Below are 19478 nucleotides of genomic sequence, written 5' to 3' on the forward strand. Positions count from 1 at the left end.
CTGTTACAACACATCTATAAGAGAACTATATAAAATAACATTTAAACTCGACACACTCATTTAAACTGCTTGCAAACTTCTCTTTGAACTATATTCCTATACCTGTTATAACATCTTCACAGCAGCAATACAGAACCTTTATTACTTTATTACTAGCTATAAAAGATGATTACCACACACACACAAACACACACACACACACACACCTGACTAAAGGATGTTTAGGTAATAAGACGCAAGTTTGTGTTTGGAGTAAATATGAACAGATTTATACTAAACATCAGCCGACACTCTGAGAACAGATACAGACAGCGGTCAGACAGATTAACAAACAGAAGATAACATTAGTCTTTAGAGCACCCCAGATGTCTCATTAATGTTCCAGGTTTCTATGTTCCCAGGGTTTCTTGCTCTCAGATTCTTTTATACCTTTCAGGACCCTTTCCAAGGCCTTTCAAAGTCTTATGGTCCCTGTGTCCTATGGTTCATGGATTCTATATTTCCTGGGTCCTAAGTTTCACGGATCCCATGTTTTATGGTCCTAAGTTTCATGAGTCTAATGTTTATCGGGATCTATGTTCCCTATGTCCTTTGTTTCCGGTGTCCTATATGTCATGGGTCCTATGTTCTCTCGGTCCGATGTTCGAAGGGTCCTATTTTTCCAGGGTCTTATGTTTTCTGTGTCTATTGTTCCCAGGGTTCTATCTTCCCTGAATCATATATTCTCTAGGTCCTGTGTTCTCTGGATCCTATGTTCCTTCTGTCCTATATTTCCTGGGTCCTATGTTTTCTTGGGTCCTATATTTCCTGGGTCCTATATATTTTTTTTATGGATCCTGTGTTTCATGGGTTCTATGTTTCCTGGGTCCTATGTTTTCTTGGGTCCTATGTCTCATGGATCCTATGTTTCATGGATCATATGTGTCCTGGGTCCTATGTTTTCATGGGTCATATGTTTCACTGATGTTATGTTTCGTGGATCCTATGTTCCTTCTGTTTTATGTATCCTGGGTCCTTTGTTTTTTGGGTCCTATGTTTCCTGGGTCCTTTGTTTTTTGAGTCCTTTGTTTTTTGGGTCCTATGTTTCCTGGGTCCTTTGTTTTTTGAGTCCTTTGTTTTTTGGGTCCTATGTTTCCTGGGTCCTTTGTTTTTTGAGTCCTTTGTTTTTTGGGTCCTATGTTTTTAATAGATCCTATATTTCCTGGATGGTATATTTCCTAGTTGCTGGATCTTGTGTTCCTTCTGTCTTATGTTTTCTTGGGTCCTACGTTTTCTTGGGTCCTATGTTTCATGGATCCTATGTTTCTTGTTTTCTTGGGTCCTATGTTTCCTGGGCCCTATGTTTCTTGTGTCCTTTGTTTTATGGATCTTATGTTTCCTGGATCCTATGTTTCCTGGATCCTATGTTTCCTATGTCCTATGTTTCCTGGATCCTATGTTTCCTGGGTCCTATGTTTCCTCTGTCCTATGTTTCCTTGGTTCTCTCCAAGGTTCTATGTTCTCTTGGTCATCTGTTCCCATGGTCCTATGTTTCATGGACCCTATATTTCATGGATCATATGTGTCCTAGATCCTACGTTTTTTTGGGTCCTATGTTTCATGGATCCTATGTTTCTTGTTTTATTGGGTCCTATGTTTCCTGGGCTCTATGTTTCATGGGTCCTTGGTTTTATGGATCTTATGTTTCCTGGATCCTATGTTTCTTGGGTCCTATATTGCATGGATCCTATGTTTACTCTGCTCTATGTTTCCTGGGTCCTATGTTTCCTCTGTCCTATATTTCCTTGGTTCTTTTCAAGGTTCTATGTTCTCTGGGTCATCTGTTTCCATGGTCCTACGTTTCATGGGCCCTATGTTTCATGGATCATATGTGTCATAGGTCATATGTTTTCTTGGGTCCTATGTTTCATGGATCCTATGTTTCCTAGTGCCTATGTTCCCTCGGTTCTTTCCTGGGTTCAGTGTTCTTTGGGTCATCTGTCTCCAGGGTCCTAAGTTTCATTGGCCCTATGTTCCCAGGGTTCTATGTTCCCTGGGCCCTGTTTGCTCTGGATTATATGTTGCCCATGTGCTCTGGTTCATGGGTCCTATGTTATCTGGATCCTATGTTCCTTCTGTCCTTTGTTCCCTGGATCATATATTTCTTGGGTCCTCTGTTTCCAGGGTCCTATGTTTTCAGTGGTCTATGCTCCCTGGGTCCTTTGTTCCCTTGGTTCTAAGTTTCCTAGGCTTTATGCTCCCAGGGACTTCCATGTCTTTCAGGTTCCTATGTTCCTGGTCCTATATTTGCTGGGTTTTACATTCCATGTGTTTGAGGGACCTATGTTCATAGGATCATATGTTGCCTGTGTTCTATGTTTACAGGGTCAAACATATCTCCTACAGTCCTACGTTCCAAAGGCCCTACGTTTCCAGGTTCCTATGTTCCTATGTTCCCACGATCTTATATTTCTAGGTTCGCAAATTCCTAGGTTCAAGCAACCAAGCTTGAATGTGTCAGTCAGTAATTTGCCTTCTGTTACACTGAAATATAGACTGAAATATACTGATATTTATTGTCAGTCTGTTATAAAATATAAATAAATCATGTGGTGGTAATATATTTTCAGTTATAGTTACTGTAAAGGCAGAGACTTCTTAAGTGACCATGACTTTGTGGCCACAAATCCCACCCCTTTACACATGAACACACACACAGTTGGCCACTAAGACACATATTTATAGAAGCACTGACTGCCAGGAATGCGAGTGTGACATTTCAGCATGTGTGTGTTATCTGTAAGTGCGTGCGTTTCAGACAGAGTGACAGGAAAGAGAGACCCTGCGTGAGAACCTGAGAGATGAGAATTTGCACTCGCACTTAATGGTTCTATTTTTGCTTTTTTTAAATATTAAATGTAACTGTACTCAGTATTTTATTCTGTTAAAACCTTACTTTCATTTATTTATCTGTATATATTGGTATTATTAAAAGTTATGCAGTCACATCAGTGGCTGGGGGCAGGTCTCCACCTTTAAGCCCCTCCCAATGCACCAGGAATTTGAGTCACAATTGACTGAAAATGTCCCACATTCTGTGTGACACACAGACACACACTTACTCAATTTCCTGCTTTTTCACTGTTTCAGATGTGCTGAAGTGTGTATGCAAAAGTACTTCTTGCAAATTGGGCACACCCAGTGCTAACGCCTGCCTGGCAAGGGCAAGAAACACACACACACTGTCCAACAACTGTAACTGCATGTGCAGTTGGACCGGGAGTCCTTTGTTGAATGAGTGAATCCTGCTGTACAGTGAATGATGACAGCAGTGAAAGTTACTACAGCTTTCAGAAAAATAATAATGCTGATTGATTTCAATGTGTAACTTTTAAGTAAAGGAGCAGTGAAGCTGTATCTCTCTAAAGACTAGTAACCCCTCTTTAAAGACCAGAAACATCTTAAAGACAAAAGTAGCTTCTGATAATCTTAAAATGATTCAAGGCCAACTTATCTTCTCTGTGTTCCAATGTCTCATTTGATATCTTGATGTTACTATTAATAATGTTTTGATAATATACAGAAACATTTAAACATTTCCTGAATCTGCACAGCCTGGCCTTTCGATTTCATCTTACTGCGATACCAAAGGTGACTCAAATCCGGATTTACAAGGTAAAAAAAAAAATTAAGTCGATATTTCCATTGTATACCACATTGTATACAATGTATACTACATTGTAAATGAATACTGAATCATCCAGGATATGAAGAAACATAACATAAGGAATCATGTAGTAACTAATAATTAGCTGAGGCTGGTAACTCTGATGAACTTATCCTTTGCAACGGAGTTAACTCTTGCTCTTCCTTTCCTGGAGCAGTCCTGATAAGTGCCAGTTTCATCATAATGTTTTTGATTGTTTTTGGGACTGCACTTGAAGATAATTTCAAAGTTCTTGAAATTGTCAATACTTAGTTCTTGCCATAATATGCATTCAAACATCCATCCAATAGGTCTATTTACTGTATATCATCTCTATCTCTTCACAACTTGCTCTCACACACATTAAGAGGCAAGAAATTAAAGTAATTAACTCTTGACAAGTTCAGCACAGCTGTTAACTGAAAGTCATTCCAGGTGACTCTACCTCATAAAGCTGACTGAGAAAATGCCAGGAATGTGCAAAGGTGTCACTTACGCAAGAGGTGCCTACTTTGAAGAACCAGAGCATACTCTGGTTTGTTTATTAAATAATTCCATATATGACATTAGTATTGCTTTACAATGCAGTACATTTTAAATGAATGAAAAACACACCCACAAAAGATAATCTTGGGACGACACAAGCAACATGTCACCTGCCAATGTGAACGCAGTGTAAGTGTGCTTTGGGGCTGGGCTGTTTGTCTAAATCAATGCTGTTAATCTACCTCCTGAAGTAGAGCTGAGTCTATCCAAAGGGTGATTTCCAATTTACCAACTAGAAAATCACCATTTAATGATGTACTTGAAGGTGCTTCTGTAAAACATTGTGGGCTTTAAGGGAAAATACCTGATGGCAGACTGTCTAAATACTTCCTTTAAATACTATTTTTAGTCAGCTAAGTCAACCTAGCTAGGTGATCTACCTCCTGAATAAATTTTCCAGTTTAAAGACTTAAAACCCCCTTTTACTGAAGTAAACAACATGTCTACATTTTTGGGGAATGCCCTATTAATTAACTCTTTCAGCTACATAAAGATGTACCTATTACTAACACAATGTAAAAATGCACACACAAAGCTTGTGTAGTCCCTCTAAAGAAGTACTGCCAATGAACTCCAGCACCATAGTTAGATAATTTATAGCAAAGGATTTAGTAAGAAAAATAAGGGTCCTTTACTACTGGCAGTGGTTCCATACAGAAACAAGACAACTAGATACCTATGGAGCTATACCCATTATGAGACACGAATATCTGTGGCTTAAACTTACTGTGGATTACACTTTAAACCTTCTCACTCTTAGACAACTGTACCACCCGAAAGCACTGAAGGCTGGTGCCGACAATGATGAAATGGCCTGTAAATCTAATTAGTGGGTGCCTCCATTGATCCTCAGGTTTACAGGTTCCCCAAGGTCTCACTCTTTCCCTGGAAGTTAATTTCTTGACAGTATTGTCTTAAATTAAATAATTATTGACGTGATTACAGCATATTTCTACATTGAGTAACATACAAAGTAAGTTTAAGATGACTGAATGTAAAGGTAGTTTATTATGGAATAAACTGTACAATACAGCATTCAGTGCTGTAATATTATTTAAATCTATGGATTTAACAACAAAAACTGACAATTCTCTAAAAAGGAAAATATTTTAGATCTTAAATATCTCTGCACGCTTTGCCACACTGCTTCATAAACTGACTGCAAAGACCTGCAAAAAAGAAAATTTATAAGAATCTGGAGTTGTGGTGGTGCACTGTTCTACTGTGGAAAAGTCCTGTAGTCTCACCACAAAATTCATTATCAGATGTTTTTAGCTTAGCAAGCCTAACGTAGTTTGGAAACATGTCCTGTAGGGGTGTAACAGTATGTGTATTCTTTATGAATGGTCACGATTCGGTTCACACAAACGCGTGCAGAATACACAGCGTACAGCATATAGGCAGTCAGTCTATAGGAGGAACTAATGTTCACAGGAGTGTTGCACCTGGAAAGTGTAGCTGTAGCACTGTTGGTATTAGCAACTCGCTACCTTCGCGGTTAAACTGTAGAGCTGCTGATATGCACACGCAGTAGTATAAACACGCTCTGTTGCGTAGCTAACTTTCATTGAGACGTATAAACTGGGTATAACATGCAACACATACAACTTCAACCCAACCTACCTATTCCCACTGCTTTTAAACAGCCTCTAGATGTAAAATCAGACAGGTCCCAAGCCATTCCTGAAGTATTTTCAAACCACACTGTTTTTTTTTCAGTTTGGAACCTACTGTAAACTGTAAAACATTATTATCATGAAGTTAATAAAGGTGAGGTTATACAGATGCTCTGCCTTTTTTATGTTTTCCACCAACCGCACTGAAAACGTACATGAATTTTCTATACTGTTACTAGGGCTGGACCCGAATATTCGGGTATTCGGATATTCGTTCGTTGAGTAGGTATTCGGTTTTTAATTTTGGTATTCGGATATTCGTTTTTTTTCTCCTTTCCAGAGTTCCACCTCACTCTAACCACTTCTGTTCTCGCGGGTCCCGTCAGAATATCTTGCGCGCGGGACAGAACTGAACTGTTATTGGCTGGAGCGGGAGTTTAATCCAGACGATGCGGGAGCAAATTAATAAATAGTTAAGAAAACTGTAATAATTGTAAAAAAAAAAAAAACCTAAAGAAAACTCTCAACGCGCAGGATGGACCGACACACACACGCACACACCGATGGTGCAGCGCTGCTGTTTTAATAAATATATAAGTAAATTTGAAGCATTAAATGTAGTTTATATTAGGAACGTGGGGCGGGAGCGGCAGAAATGTTTATGTGGCGGGCGGGCGCGGGATTAAAAGAAGCAATTTTTTTGCGGCGCGGTAACGAGACAGAAACGCGGGAGCGTGGAAGAGTGGGTTTAAAAATCAGTCTCGCGCAGACCTCTATTATACATGATAAAAAAAAATGCAGGCTCTTCGAAACTGATTTATATAATAAAACGTAAGGGGTAATGTGGCAACAGTAGGGGCTAAATCGGTTACAAAAGCCTGGCCTACAAAAATGATGTCTGAACGAATTTCCTCTTATCTAATATAATTTAAAATGGTTTAAAAATATAAAATAATTTCTAAGCAAACGAAATATTTAATATTGAGCTTATAGCCCAAGTGCAAAAATACAAAATCAGTAATACGGCTATGCCCTGCACAATCCTTTAACCGAAATAGATAAGTACAGTTTACAATGACTGTCCTCTAATATAATCAACAATGTTTAAGAATATAAAATACTTCCTGAACAAACGTTTTTTTTTGTTTGTTTTTTTAAGCAAATAACCTAAGTGTGAAAACACAAACAGCAATTTACTGGGCTGGCTTGCGCAGCGGAGAAACCGTGCAGCAGCAGCCTCGGTGTGGGGCAGCAGAAATTCCGGGATGAAAACACAAAGAAATCTGGGCTAAAAACACAGAAAAAATATGGGGTGAAAACACAAAAATCCGGGATAAAAACACCAAAAATCCGGGGTGAATATGTCTCGTCGGTCAGAGCAAATTGAACATTTTTCAGTGGATTAAAGGGGCCGTGATTTGCTTTTTTTTTTTTTTTTTTTTTTTTTTACCTCTTTTTTTAAAAACGAATATTCGAATATTCGCTTCGAATCAGTGCCGAATATCCGGAGCTCAAAAAACGCTATTCGGGCCAGCCCTAACTGTTACACCCCTAACATCCTTATAAACCTTTTAGCTGCATTAAGCAAAACACCTCTCCAACTGTTAAGCGTGGGGATGGGTGGAGCTTGCTTTGGGATTGTGTTGCAGCCAGTGGCATGAGGAACATTTTACTGGTGAAGGGCAGAGTAAGTTAAATTAAAAGATGAGGGGCTTCTTCAGCAGAATAATGATCCTAAACACAAGCTAAACACAAGTTGGATTAGTTCTGCAGTTTTTCTGTGTGTATTTGTGTTTGTCCAATTGATAAATTCCCCCAAGCTCTGTCAAGCTGAACACACGCGCACACAAAACATACACACACTCACTCATAGCTGAACGCATCGCCACACTCCTATGTAAACTAGCAAATGAATCATTACATGAACAGTTACCAACTCACATCACTAGCCATCTTCTTCTGCAGGAGGGTCTGCAGGTGCTCCTGCTGAGGTAGCGTCAGGAGCGCAGGGCATGGCCGGATCCCCTCTTCCACCAGCCAGCGGAGCGAGGACACAGAGCGCCGCCTCTCCAGAAACTCAAACAGATCTCCACGCATCGTCGCCATTGCGACTTACAAGAGACCAAACTAGCAAACCATTTGAGGAAAAGTGACAAAATCAAAAACTGAGGTTCAATCTGACTGGGATTCAGCGCGATCCTCAAAAATAAAATTCCAATGGTATTCCAATAAAAGTACTTCCAATAAGTAAAAAAAAGGTACAGAAGATAAAAAAGATACAGAACTTTCCAGCTCTGGCTTCCACTAAGGACGCGAACGATTACCCACAGTGCCGTGTGGGGGATCAGGTGATGCAGGGACACACTAGTGAACGCTGTTTGTGATATTAAGCTGATTATGAGCTCTTGTAAATACACACACACTCACACACACACTCAGGAGATTTGTTACTGCAACAGCTCTCAAGCACATTGTTTATTGTCCACTTTGATTCTCTTATATAAGACATGAAGTGAGTTCAATAAAAACTTAATGTGTATTTATAGTGGCGTTCAAAATACCCCATTCAAAAATCAGTAAGCAAATTCGTAGTTGTATTGGTAAAAAAAATTAACTTAGGTTTATAACAAAGTAGTGGTGTAGTGGTGCACTATTTAAAAGTGTAGCAACACCTGCATTAACATGACCTTCATAGATAAGTCTTCATCAAACATGATGCAACGCTCAGTCTGCAGCAAAAATAGACTTATTTCATATTTATTTAATTAAAAACATGGTGTTTTAGCCCATGCTTCAAGGACTCCATGGAAGAAGTGTCAAAAGAAACACTTCCCACAAAACTCTTGGTTTGTGGAAAAATGGTATATAACTATGTGAAAAGAACACCCCTCCAACTGTAAAGCATGGGGGCGGATGGATCACACTTTGGGCTTGTGTTGCAGAAAGTTGTACATTAAACATTTCGTCACAACTTAGCCTGTGTCTGTCTTGTGTTTTTTTTCTTTATTTGTGGTGCTTCCTGCTCCTTTTTGTTTAGTTTTTCTTCCTATGTGCTCCTTGAGCACATGGATCTGTTTTGTTTTTGGTCTTGTCTCTGCCTTAGCCTCCTGTCTCATGTATAACCCTGCCCACTCGTTACTTCCCCAGGTGTCCCTTGTCTGTACCTCTGCATAAATATAAATAAATGTTGTGCTTTTTGTTTGACTCTGTCCTGTTAGACCCTGTCTGGATGTTTTTTTTTATTGCTGTTTGTTGAGCCACTGACCTGCCGTGTTTTGTCTACAGAGTTCTGTTTTGTTTTCTTAAGATTTGTGTTTGTTAATACCTGTTTAGTCATTTGTTTTTAAAGTCTTTGTTTTTTAGTCTTAGTGTAGATTTATTTGTGTTAGTTTTTGTTTATTGTTTTTGTAATGTCTAAACATAAAACCAACTTGCATTTGCATGTTGCCTCCAACTTGTTATACATTTACTGCTAGCTGAGAAGAATGTATTCATGTACATTCCTGCATAATTCTGAAAGCAAAAAGCTAAAGATGAAAAGAGAATGAGCTTTTACAGCAGGATAATGATCCTAAACTTACCTCAACATCCATAACAAACTACTTTAAAGATAGCAAGCTTAGCTTTGGTCCTCATTGTCCCCAACATAAGCATAATTACAGCATCCTGCATGCATTCCTTACCCATGTGGACTAATGAAGCAGTAATTTTATTAAGTCAAATAAGGGGGCGAGTTCAAGGGGGTTTAGAATGTAAATGTTATAAATTAGTGCTGTATATATTGTGATATTTCATGCCACATATCATAACAAAAGGGTAGAATATATCACAATATCGCTATATTGTCACACCTAGTAAGGCTTCAGGCAGTGTATACATAACCATTAGCTGGATTAGCTAATGCTAACTGTTTATTAGGGATCTTTTAAGGGCATTTCCATCCACCACCACTGTGTACAATTTCTCTAGAAACCAAACCAAACCTGAATGACTATATATTATATATATTAAGTGAACATTTAATTCTGCAGAAAGTCTAAAACACTGATGTATTTGCACTGTAAAGAACTTTTTTTCCAGCAGTACTGTGGTTTAGGATGTGATGATCTGGAGTCTGTGCTGCGCTTAATCAAGTCCACCATAAAACACCCCTGTGTTTCACAGAGTACAGCTTTATAAACGGCTGTCTGGTTCCGAAACACACAGACACACACACACACATATGCACACAGACACACACACAGACTGCAGGCCCAGCTGTTGGAAGCATGCAGTGTGTGTTTGGCAGTGGTGAGGAAGCTGTAGGCAGGAGGTAAATATACACAGTATGTGTGGTATGTGTGTCACTTCAGCCAACAGGCCCAGTCTGACACACACAAACACACACACACACACACACACACACACACACACACACATACATACATACACACACACAGTACAGCTACTACTGAAAGCATTCAGACCTTTCATACACTCTTATAAAAAAGCAGCACAGTAACTCAGCCATATGTTAGGGGATAATCGGATATGGGAATTCTGGGATGATGCCAAAATACAATATTATTTATGTAAATGTTGATATTCATTGATACATATTTTTTATTAACTGTAAAACCTGGAACTAAACACACAGATTCACATATTCAGATTTGGCCAATATTTTAAACACTTAACTTTTAGCTTTTCTTTTTCTCACTGCTCTTTTGTCCTATCTTCCTCTCTTTTTTTCCTTTCTCCTACCTCTCTCCTTTTTCCCCTCTTTATCGCTCATCCTCTTCTCTCTCTATCCTTCTTTATTTATTCATATATTTATTTAGTTATTTCTGTCACCCTGTCTTTTCTCCTTTTTTTGTCTCTCCTCTTTCCCCCTCTACTCTTACTCTCCCATTTGTTTCGTTCTCTTGTCTCTTTCCCTCTGTCTCTTTCTCTCTATCGCTAGTTTTTGTTCCTGTCTTTTTATTCTTTTCTCTTTTGGATCTTTCTCTTTCTTGTCTTTTTCCCCACTCTTCTCTCTCTTTGTTTCATAATTTCTCTCTCACTCTTTACTTTCTTTTCATCTTTTTCTCTTTTATTCTCTCTTATTTTTTTGTAAGTATTTTCTCATTTTCTGTCTCTCACTGACTCTGTGTATAGCTCAGTGGTGGGAGGGAGGTTGGTAACTCAGAGGGGGCTTTCTCGGAATTAAGACTCCACACACACACACACACACACACAAACACAGAGAACCCGTATGGAAACAGTTCTGGGCCAAAAAGTAATCAGGTCAAATGTCAGACGAAAGCCTAGAGGGTCCAGCGAGAGTGGGCCACTAAAAATAGTCTGACCTCTGACCTTCACTTACAACAGAGAAAGAGGGGCGGGGCAGGAGAGAGAGAGAGAGAGAGAGAAAGAGGGGAAAAGAGAAAGTCATACAGAGAGAGAGAGAGAGAGATAAAAAGAGGAAAACAGAAAGTCATATATGAAGAGAGAGAGAGAGTGAAAGAGAGGAGAAGAGAAAGTCATACAAAGAGAGAGAAAGATAGGTAGAGAGCATTTTAAAAATACTGGCAATACAACAGTTTGTCAAACACACACACACACACACACACACACACACACACACACACACATACACACACAAACTTATAACAGACTTCTGAATACCCGGGTGCATTTCTTCAAAACAAACAAATCCTTTTACTCATGTACCACCACCTCCAGACACACACACACACACACACACACCGAGCTGTCAGCGCAGTGGGTTCTCTGGCAGAAGAAGTGGTCATATTTAGGAGTGGGAGATCTGGGCTCTCTGATCTGCTGCCCAGCATGAAGATCCGCACCATCATCATCATCACCACCCTGACACCACTAATATTAACCCACTAATATTAGGAAAATAACTATCACTAATAATAACCTGACATCTCTATTCATTTCTAAAAATAAATAATAACAACAGTAAAAGTAATAATTAACCCCATACAATATAATAATAATCAGCATAATAATATTAAGCAACTTAACACCTCTCTAATCCCCTTGATATATATTTTTATTAATGGCAATTACAGTTACAACAAATACAGTTCTGAGTTTTGTTTTACCTATAAAACACATATAATTATTTGTGAAAGTTAATAGTGTGATCAATTACTGAAAGCATAAAAGAAACCAGCAGACCCAGAACCTGACTTCAACTTATTGCAACATCTGGCAACCTACTGTCTGCAGCATGAACAGTATAGCGACATCTGGCAACCGGAACATAAGCACCTAATATTGAGCACACATGCACATCTGGCAACCCAGGGCAAATCAAAAGTGGCCAAAAAGGGCCAACAGGCATAACTGTAACAGTACAACACACACACACTCAGTTGTAACACACCTAACAGCATGGCACACATGCGTAACACAGGTGTAACGGCAGGCTGTGATATCTTACAGCAAACACCCCCCACACACATACACAGAGTGATAAGTGTGTGTGTGTGTGTGTGTGTGTGTGTGTGTGTGTGTGTGTGAGAGAGAGAGGCTATCTGCAGTACCTCTGTCAGTCTGAGGTCTAACTGTCCATACTGTTGTCAGATTGGAACTGAGCCAAGAGCTAACCTCTCTGTTCCAGAACTTTCTCAGTGTGCCTCACACACACACACACACACACACACACACACACACACACATACATTCACCTATTAAACCTCACAACTACTTCCTGTTTTAAATTCTCGCTTCCCCCTGGAAAAGTACAGATGCATGAACTCACAAACACACAAACAATTATTTTATTGTTTTATTGCTATTGCTATGTATTTAAAATTAAAATATGTTACCAATATATAGCAATTCTAGTTCCTTGTGATGTAAGTAAGGTAAAAAGTAAAATAATAATAATAATAATAATAATAATAATAATAATAATAATAATAATAATAGAATTATTAACATTGCAAGCTTTTTTTTACATATTACCCTGAAACTTTTTGTTTATTAGTAGAATTACTTTATTTCATTATTATTTTGCATATTCAAGTGAAATAATGTAAGTGGAGTGGATAAACTCGATATTTATATTTATATCTGTATTTAATTATAAATGCTAATAATTAAAGCAGGTAATATAAACTTAATAAAAAAATGTAATTGGCTTCATAAGGCCTTTCAAAGGCCATAAAAGCACTTGTTGGTGTAACGTGCGAGTGTGTCAATACCTTTGTCACTATAGTGAATGATACACATTTACTATTGCTATAAAGCCTAATAAAGTAAACAAAGTTTAACATTAGCAGCAGCTTATAAGGGCTTAATCATCACTTTATAACAGTATTAAGCATCCCCCAATACGTGTTACCAAAGCTTCGCGCACACACACACACACACACACTCTCACAGACACATACCTCACTACCTGTTTCAGTTTTTCACCACCACTACCCCTACTAACACACACACACACACACACACAAACAATGACCACATCCTCTTTATGCTTGTTGGTTGGAAGTGTTAGTTTTAAGGCCACTTCAGTCGACCAGCTGCAGCTTCTTCCAGCACTGTCCCATCATCCTCTGCTCCTCCATGTCCAGCCAATTTAAACAGGTCTCTTGGATTGGATAGTTATAATGCAGCTCAGTTCATATCAATATCTCATGCTTTCTTTATAGGAAGCATAGTTGTTTGAATTTCATACAAACACTGAGTAACAATATATTTTTCAAGATTTACTCTAAATTCAAGATTCAAGATTCAAGATTTTTTATTGTCACGTCACAGAGTACAGGTGTACATGTGAGTGAAAAACTTGGGTGCAGATTCCCACCAATGCGCAAAGAATAATATTTACAAGAGAGTAATAAAATAATATAAAATATATAAAAATAGGACATACAGATAACTTACAGTATAAACACTATTTACAATACACTTAATTACAATAAACATGATAACTTACACTATAGACAAATATTGCACAGAACAGATATGCACAGATGTAGATATGCGGATAGTGTGGAAGTAGTCAGTATGTCACAGTATAGCTATGAGTAAGTGCAGGTAAGGAATGAGTTGAGTGGGGAGTGCAGGGGGCAGAATGCTGTATAATATGGGAAAGTCTGATAGATGCAGTGTAAAGTAAAGTGCAGGGTGCAGAGTTTGTATGGGTGTCAGTGGGGAGGGTTGGGCAGAACACCGTTCTACTGGCTATTCCACAGCCTGGTTGCTTGGGGGAAGAAGCTGTCTCGGAACCGGCTGGTTCTGGTCTTCAAGCTTCTGAGCCTCCTTCCACTCGGCAGCTGTGAGAACAGGGAATGGCTTGGATGGAACGGGTCCTTCATGATCTTTTTGGATTTCCTCAGGCAGCGGTTGGTGTATAAATCCAAAAGGTTTGGGAGCTCAACCCCAGTGATGTACTGCGCTGTGCGCACAACCCTCTGCAGGGATTTCCGCTCCAGAGCAGTACAGTTCCCATACCAGGTGGTGATGCTGCCCATCAGAATGCTTTCCACAGTGCAGGTGTAGAAAGTCCTGAGGATACTGGGGTTCAGACCAAACCTCCTCAGCCATCTGAGGAAGTACAGGCGTTGTTGTGCCTTCTTCACCACCCGTGTGGTGTGTTCTGTCCATGTCAGATCCTCGCTGATGTGAACACCCAGAAACTTGAAGCTGCTGACATATTATGACATATGACAAATGACATATTATACAGTTTTATGGGTACCACTTTAAAATAAAACTAACTTTATAAAGGGTTTATAAATGGTTTACAATTAGTTTATTAATGGTTACTTATTAGGTTGTAAATGGCTTAAAAAGTATTAATAATCAGTTATAACACATATGTAGAAAGGGCAACAATATAGATTGCTGTGGGTTTACTATTTGGCAAACAACAGGTCATTGTTGCCCTTTCTACGTATGTGTTATAACTGGTTATTAATGATTTTTAAGGCATTTAATTAACCTAATTAATTAATAAATAACTAATAATTACCTAACCATTAATAAACTAATTGTAAACCATTTATAAACCCTTTATAAAGGTCTTATTTTAAAGTGGTACCGTTTTATGAATAAAGATGAATAATTTGTTTAAGAGGTTACATAACACTTTTAGTAATGATATTTTTTATAATTTTTTTCACCAATTTTGCTAGACCAATCATTTCACCCACCCAGCTGGACTGCATCTATCACTAACAATGCCCCCAAACAAGAATCAAAAACCAGTCACCGCCTCTTTTCAAACTTTTAAACTGTGGCTTATGTAGCATTATCCAGTAGCCAGTGCATTCTGAGGAAAATATACTGCTGAACAACATTACCTACGGGAGTGATGTGGGAAGAGGGCACCATCTACCCACCCAAAGAGAGCAAGGCCAACTGTGCTCTCTCGGACTCCGGCTGCTGATAGCATACAGCACAGCATGACCGGGATCCGAACTGGTGATCCTCGGATCATAGTGGCAGTGCGTAAGTCCACAGGACCACTTATTTCTTAAGACATTTTAATTATTCATTTAGCTTTTTTCATCAAAAAATATCAAGCTATTTAAAGTGGCAGTCTGTATAACTTTGTTTCAAAACGGAAAGCAGAAGCATTCCTGAGTGGAAAAGGGATAAAATATTGTGTTTAATGGTACCCGTGTGCTGAAACAACCATCCCTGCTAAGCCTAATATATTCATTCTAAAAACTGGGCTGTGTCGGGTCATTTTTTCACAGGAGTTCTACTGGCCACATCACGCATCATTAAGTACTTGTGTCAGTTTTTATCATATATACTTCATACTTACATGTAGCTGAGATAAAACTTAAAGGGCCTTTAAACCCCCTAATTTCTGCTGACTCTATCCTCAGCTCAAATTTAAAAAGGCAAAAAAAGGGAGGCGTAGTTTGGGAGGGCCACTGAGTGATGTATGGGTTTAGAGGCAGGGCAGAGGGGAGAGCTGATTGGCTGAGCTGCAGCAGTGTGCCTCTGATAACAGTGAGACGTAGATGGTTGTACGTCACTGGCAGGGGGCTGGGTATTTGGGGTTAATGATTGACTGATTTACATCCACGCCTATAGCGCAGTTGAACCTAAGAGGGTCCTGCAGAGGCAGAAAGTACCACAATAAAATTGTTTTTTAAAGGTTATGAAAAATGTAAGCCGACTGATATGTTTCATTACTTCAAGGAACACATTTCAGCTATAAATGAAAAAATATGGTTTAGGGTTTAATGGCTCTTTAAACTGTCTACTAGTGCTGGGAGGTTAATCAAATTAATTTGATTAATAGGATTTTTTTAATGCGATAACCGAGATTGTACATCTTTACATGTAGAAGCTGCCAGAGGGAATCTCAATGGATAGGCTTGTGTTTCTGTCAGAAACCTGTAAAGAAATCCCTTGTGGAAGTGATTTTCATATTTTACACTTTTATGTTTGCAACATGTTTAAAAAGAGCTGCTTACTATTTGGAAATTAAATGTAAAGGAAACAATATCTTGTGCATTGCTTTAAATGGTGCTGTCTGTTAACAAAAAAAAAAGAGAATCACTGATGTATTTGAAGAATATCCATATCTTTTTTTTTTCAATATCGCCAAGCACTACTGTGTACTGTGTAGTCATGGTAAAATAGCAAAATAGAAAAATTAAATGTATGTTTGAAAAATAACCTCATTTTGAACAATGCAACATATCTGCATTCACATTTACACAAAATGTTCATTTTTCCCCAAAATTGTCCACCCTGATGTGCAACATGCAATGATTAATTTGAAAAATGAATGAAAAACCATTCAAAATTATCAATAGTCTTCAATTAAATGTTCAAAAGTCATTTTTTTGAACAGGCTCGGGATTCTGAGAACATCCCGGCCAACTGTCACCAGTTTCAGGGTTAGCGTTAGCATAGCTACAGTCAGCACAGTCAAACAGTGTGGTTTGGTTGCCATACAGGAACACGTGTAAATTTGCACCACAGTTTCTACAGCTACTCCAAATCTACTGGGAGGTTGGGCAGGTTGCTATAGAATCACTGGCTAGAGCTTTGCAACGGTAGTCACAGCAAAACCCCAGAACTGCAACATAGAGGAAGTTATACACACTGTGAGAGTGCCGACAGGAAGTCAGAATATGGAAGAGAAGGCCGGGGCACGTTAATATGTTCCTCACGTGATTACAAACCATAGTATGAGCATCTTATCCATATACCAAATCATATCTAAATACAGTTAGGTAAGTAGGAGATAAGCAGGGCTGATTATTTTTATAGACTTGTTTGCTCAGATAAAGTACATGGGCAAAAGTATTGGGACACCTGCTCACTATTTTTTGTTTCTTCTATAATAAAATTTATTATAAATGAGATTGTACTGCTTTTGTTGGAGTAATTGTCTCTACAGTCTAGTGGAGGCTTTCTACAATTACAAATATACATTTTAGAGCATTCCTGTAAGGATTTTATTGTATTCATTGACCATGTAAAAATTCCCCAACTCGTCCCAAAAGTATTAGATGAAGCACCATCACAGAGAATGCTCAGTATGGGGAGGCTTAATACCTCTCTATAATCCACATCCAGCATAGTAGGCGTAGTAGCAATAGGTTCATTTTTATCTGCTCCAGACATTGATATTCTACTGCCAGTACTTCTCAACAGGGGCTATACAAGCTTTTGATACAAGCAATAATTGCAAATTAAAGTATAAGAATGCCATAAGAAGGGGTGTCCACAAACATTTGGACATACAGTGCAGAGAACCTGCAATAATCTGCAAGGTAATTAAGGGAGGTGTTGGTAACTAAAGGGGAAAAAGTGATATAGGTATAACACTTATGTTGGCACATTGCATTAAAGCAACTGTCCAAAGGTTTTGTAGAATTGGGGTTTTTATTGATGGGTAATTTCATTTCTTTGGTGTGTGGTGTGGTCACCCTTGCAATGATCACAATAAACAATGTCAGATCCTCAGACTACTCTGTTTTTTTACATTACATTACATTTGGCAGACGCTTTTGTCCAAAGCGACTTACAATAGTCAAGTACAATGTAAAATAAGTTTAAAGGTAAAACATCTTTGGATAGGGATAAAAGGAGGTCAAAGGGGAATAATAGGATAGAGGAGTGAAGGAGGGGAAGAAGGAAATGAGGTTAGAAGTAGTTAGTGTGTTAGAGGTGTTAAGAGAGTAAGTGCTCTTTGAAGAGCTCTGTCTTCTGTTTTTGCAAGGATGATCAGTGCACTAAGTGCACCATTTATATATTGTTTAAGCATTGTCATCGAATGATGTGCAATAGGGGTGGGCGATATGGCTCTAAAATAATATCACGATATTTCAGGGTATTTTTGCGATAACTATATACTTGGCGATATAGGAAAAGAGAAAAATAATTTATTAATTTCAGGAATATAGTATAATAGTATAACAGTATAATCATAATGTGGCAAAATAAATAATATTGCATAAAATAATATATTGCAGCAAATAATATTGCAGAATATTCAGTGCATGCATATAAACTGCAAACTAAAACAGTTATACAATAAATACATTTAAAGCTTTACAGTAAATAATAGACTACTTTTAAGACAGAACATCTCTATTATCACAATATAGATTTTTATATCACGATATTTCTGTGTCACGATATATTGTATACAATATAATATTGCCCACCCCTAATGTCGCTTAAGGCAATTAAATTTAACAAGTCATGTAATGTTTTGCTGCTTGACACAAAAAGTAGATACACAGTGTTAAATTTTTTTCAGTGAGCAGCTCTATCTCTGTGTCTGTGTGAGTGACAGGCTGCTGCCTAAAAAGAGTGATGGTGAGGGTGAGTGAACGCAAACACGAGGGAACCACATGGCCTCCACATGGCTGGGCACGTGCTTGTAAACACAGCGGCTGAAAGCCTGACAGCCTGAGGACAGTACACCTCAGTCCAGCACAGTTTTGCGCAGATAATTCCAGCTACAGCCAAAATCACACTTTTAATCCCAGAAAAAGGCTCTTATTTACCTTTTTAAAAGGCCATTTATATGCCCGATTAAAAGGAAGAGTGTAGCTGTTTTGCAGTTTTCCTTGGGTTTTGAGTGATCGGCGCTGGTGAGGTCACAGTTGTGTTTTTTAAGTTTTTTAGCAGTCTTTTGAAGGGGAGGGGCAGCGAGAGCTCTCACAGGCCTTACACTGACCTCTCCACCCTTCATCACTGATGAAAAGTCTTGCATTGTTTAATATCGCAATATATATTTAAAAATAAAACACTGCAATGTCAAATTTTCATCAAAATATTATGCAGTCCTAAAACTGATACTAGGAAAGTATTTCAATATTAAGTCATTAAAAAAGTACAATACCCTATTTATTTAGTACCGGTGCTCTAAGTATGAACGTGATTCAAAATGAATGTGTGTGCAAAATGCTTTTGCCCCCTCTCCCTGCAGGGCAGCATATTCTGTGAGTCAACAGAGAACACGAGGCACAGCTGCTAGCTGATATCGGGCAAGCTTTTGGACACATCCGATCTGCAAAAGATGTTTTACACACAGATCAAAGGAGCAACACCTCCAAACAGTGAAGCAGACTGTTTAAAGAATTAAAAGTAATAATTTTGGTATCGTGAGAAAACTACTCAGAAATACTACTGCTTTCAATTTA

The 19478-nt window shown here is 38.4% G+C and overlaps 2 protein-coding genes across 12 annotated transcripts in view; one reads left to right on the forward strand and one right to left on the reverse strand.

Annotated features, from left to right (window-relative positions):
• The window catches only part of rpl35 (ribosomal protein L35), a 657733-nt gene that overhangs the window by 384574 nt on the left and 253681 nt on the right, over positions 1–19478 (forward strand). The gene's annotated exons all lie outside the window — the stretch shown is intronic.
• The window catches only part of LOC103046602 (formin-binding protein 1), a 123263-nt gene that overhangs the window by 79956 nt on the left and 23829 nt on the right, over positions 1–19478 (reverse strand). The window contains exon 1 of one of the 4 annotated variants that reach the window (XM_049466248.1): positions 7789–8177. The exons of 2 other annotated variants lie outside the window; for them this stretch is intronic. In XM_049466248.1, the coding sequence (XP_049322205.1) occupies positions 7789–7953 (165 nt within the window). In that variant the 5' untranslated portion in view covers positions 7954–8177. Of the gene's footprint in view, positions 1–7788; positions 8178–19478 lie in introns of those variants that run through there. One more of the 4 variants, XM_022676432.2, reaches the window with a different exon arrangement.

The sequence above is a fragment of the Astyanax mexicanus genome, chromosome 17 (genome assembly GCF_023375975.1).
Source record: "Astyanax mexicanus isolate ESR-SI-001 chromosome 17, AstMex3_surface, whole genome shotgun sequence".
NCBI classification, from domain to species: Eukaryota; Metazoa; Chordata; class Actinopteri; order Characiformes; family Acestrorhamphidae; genus Astyanax; species Astyanax mexicanus.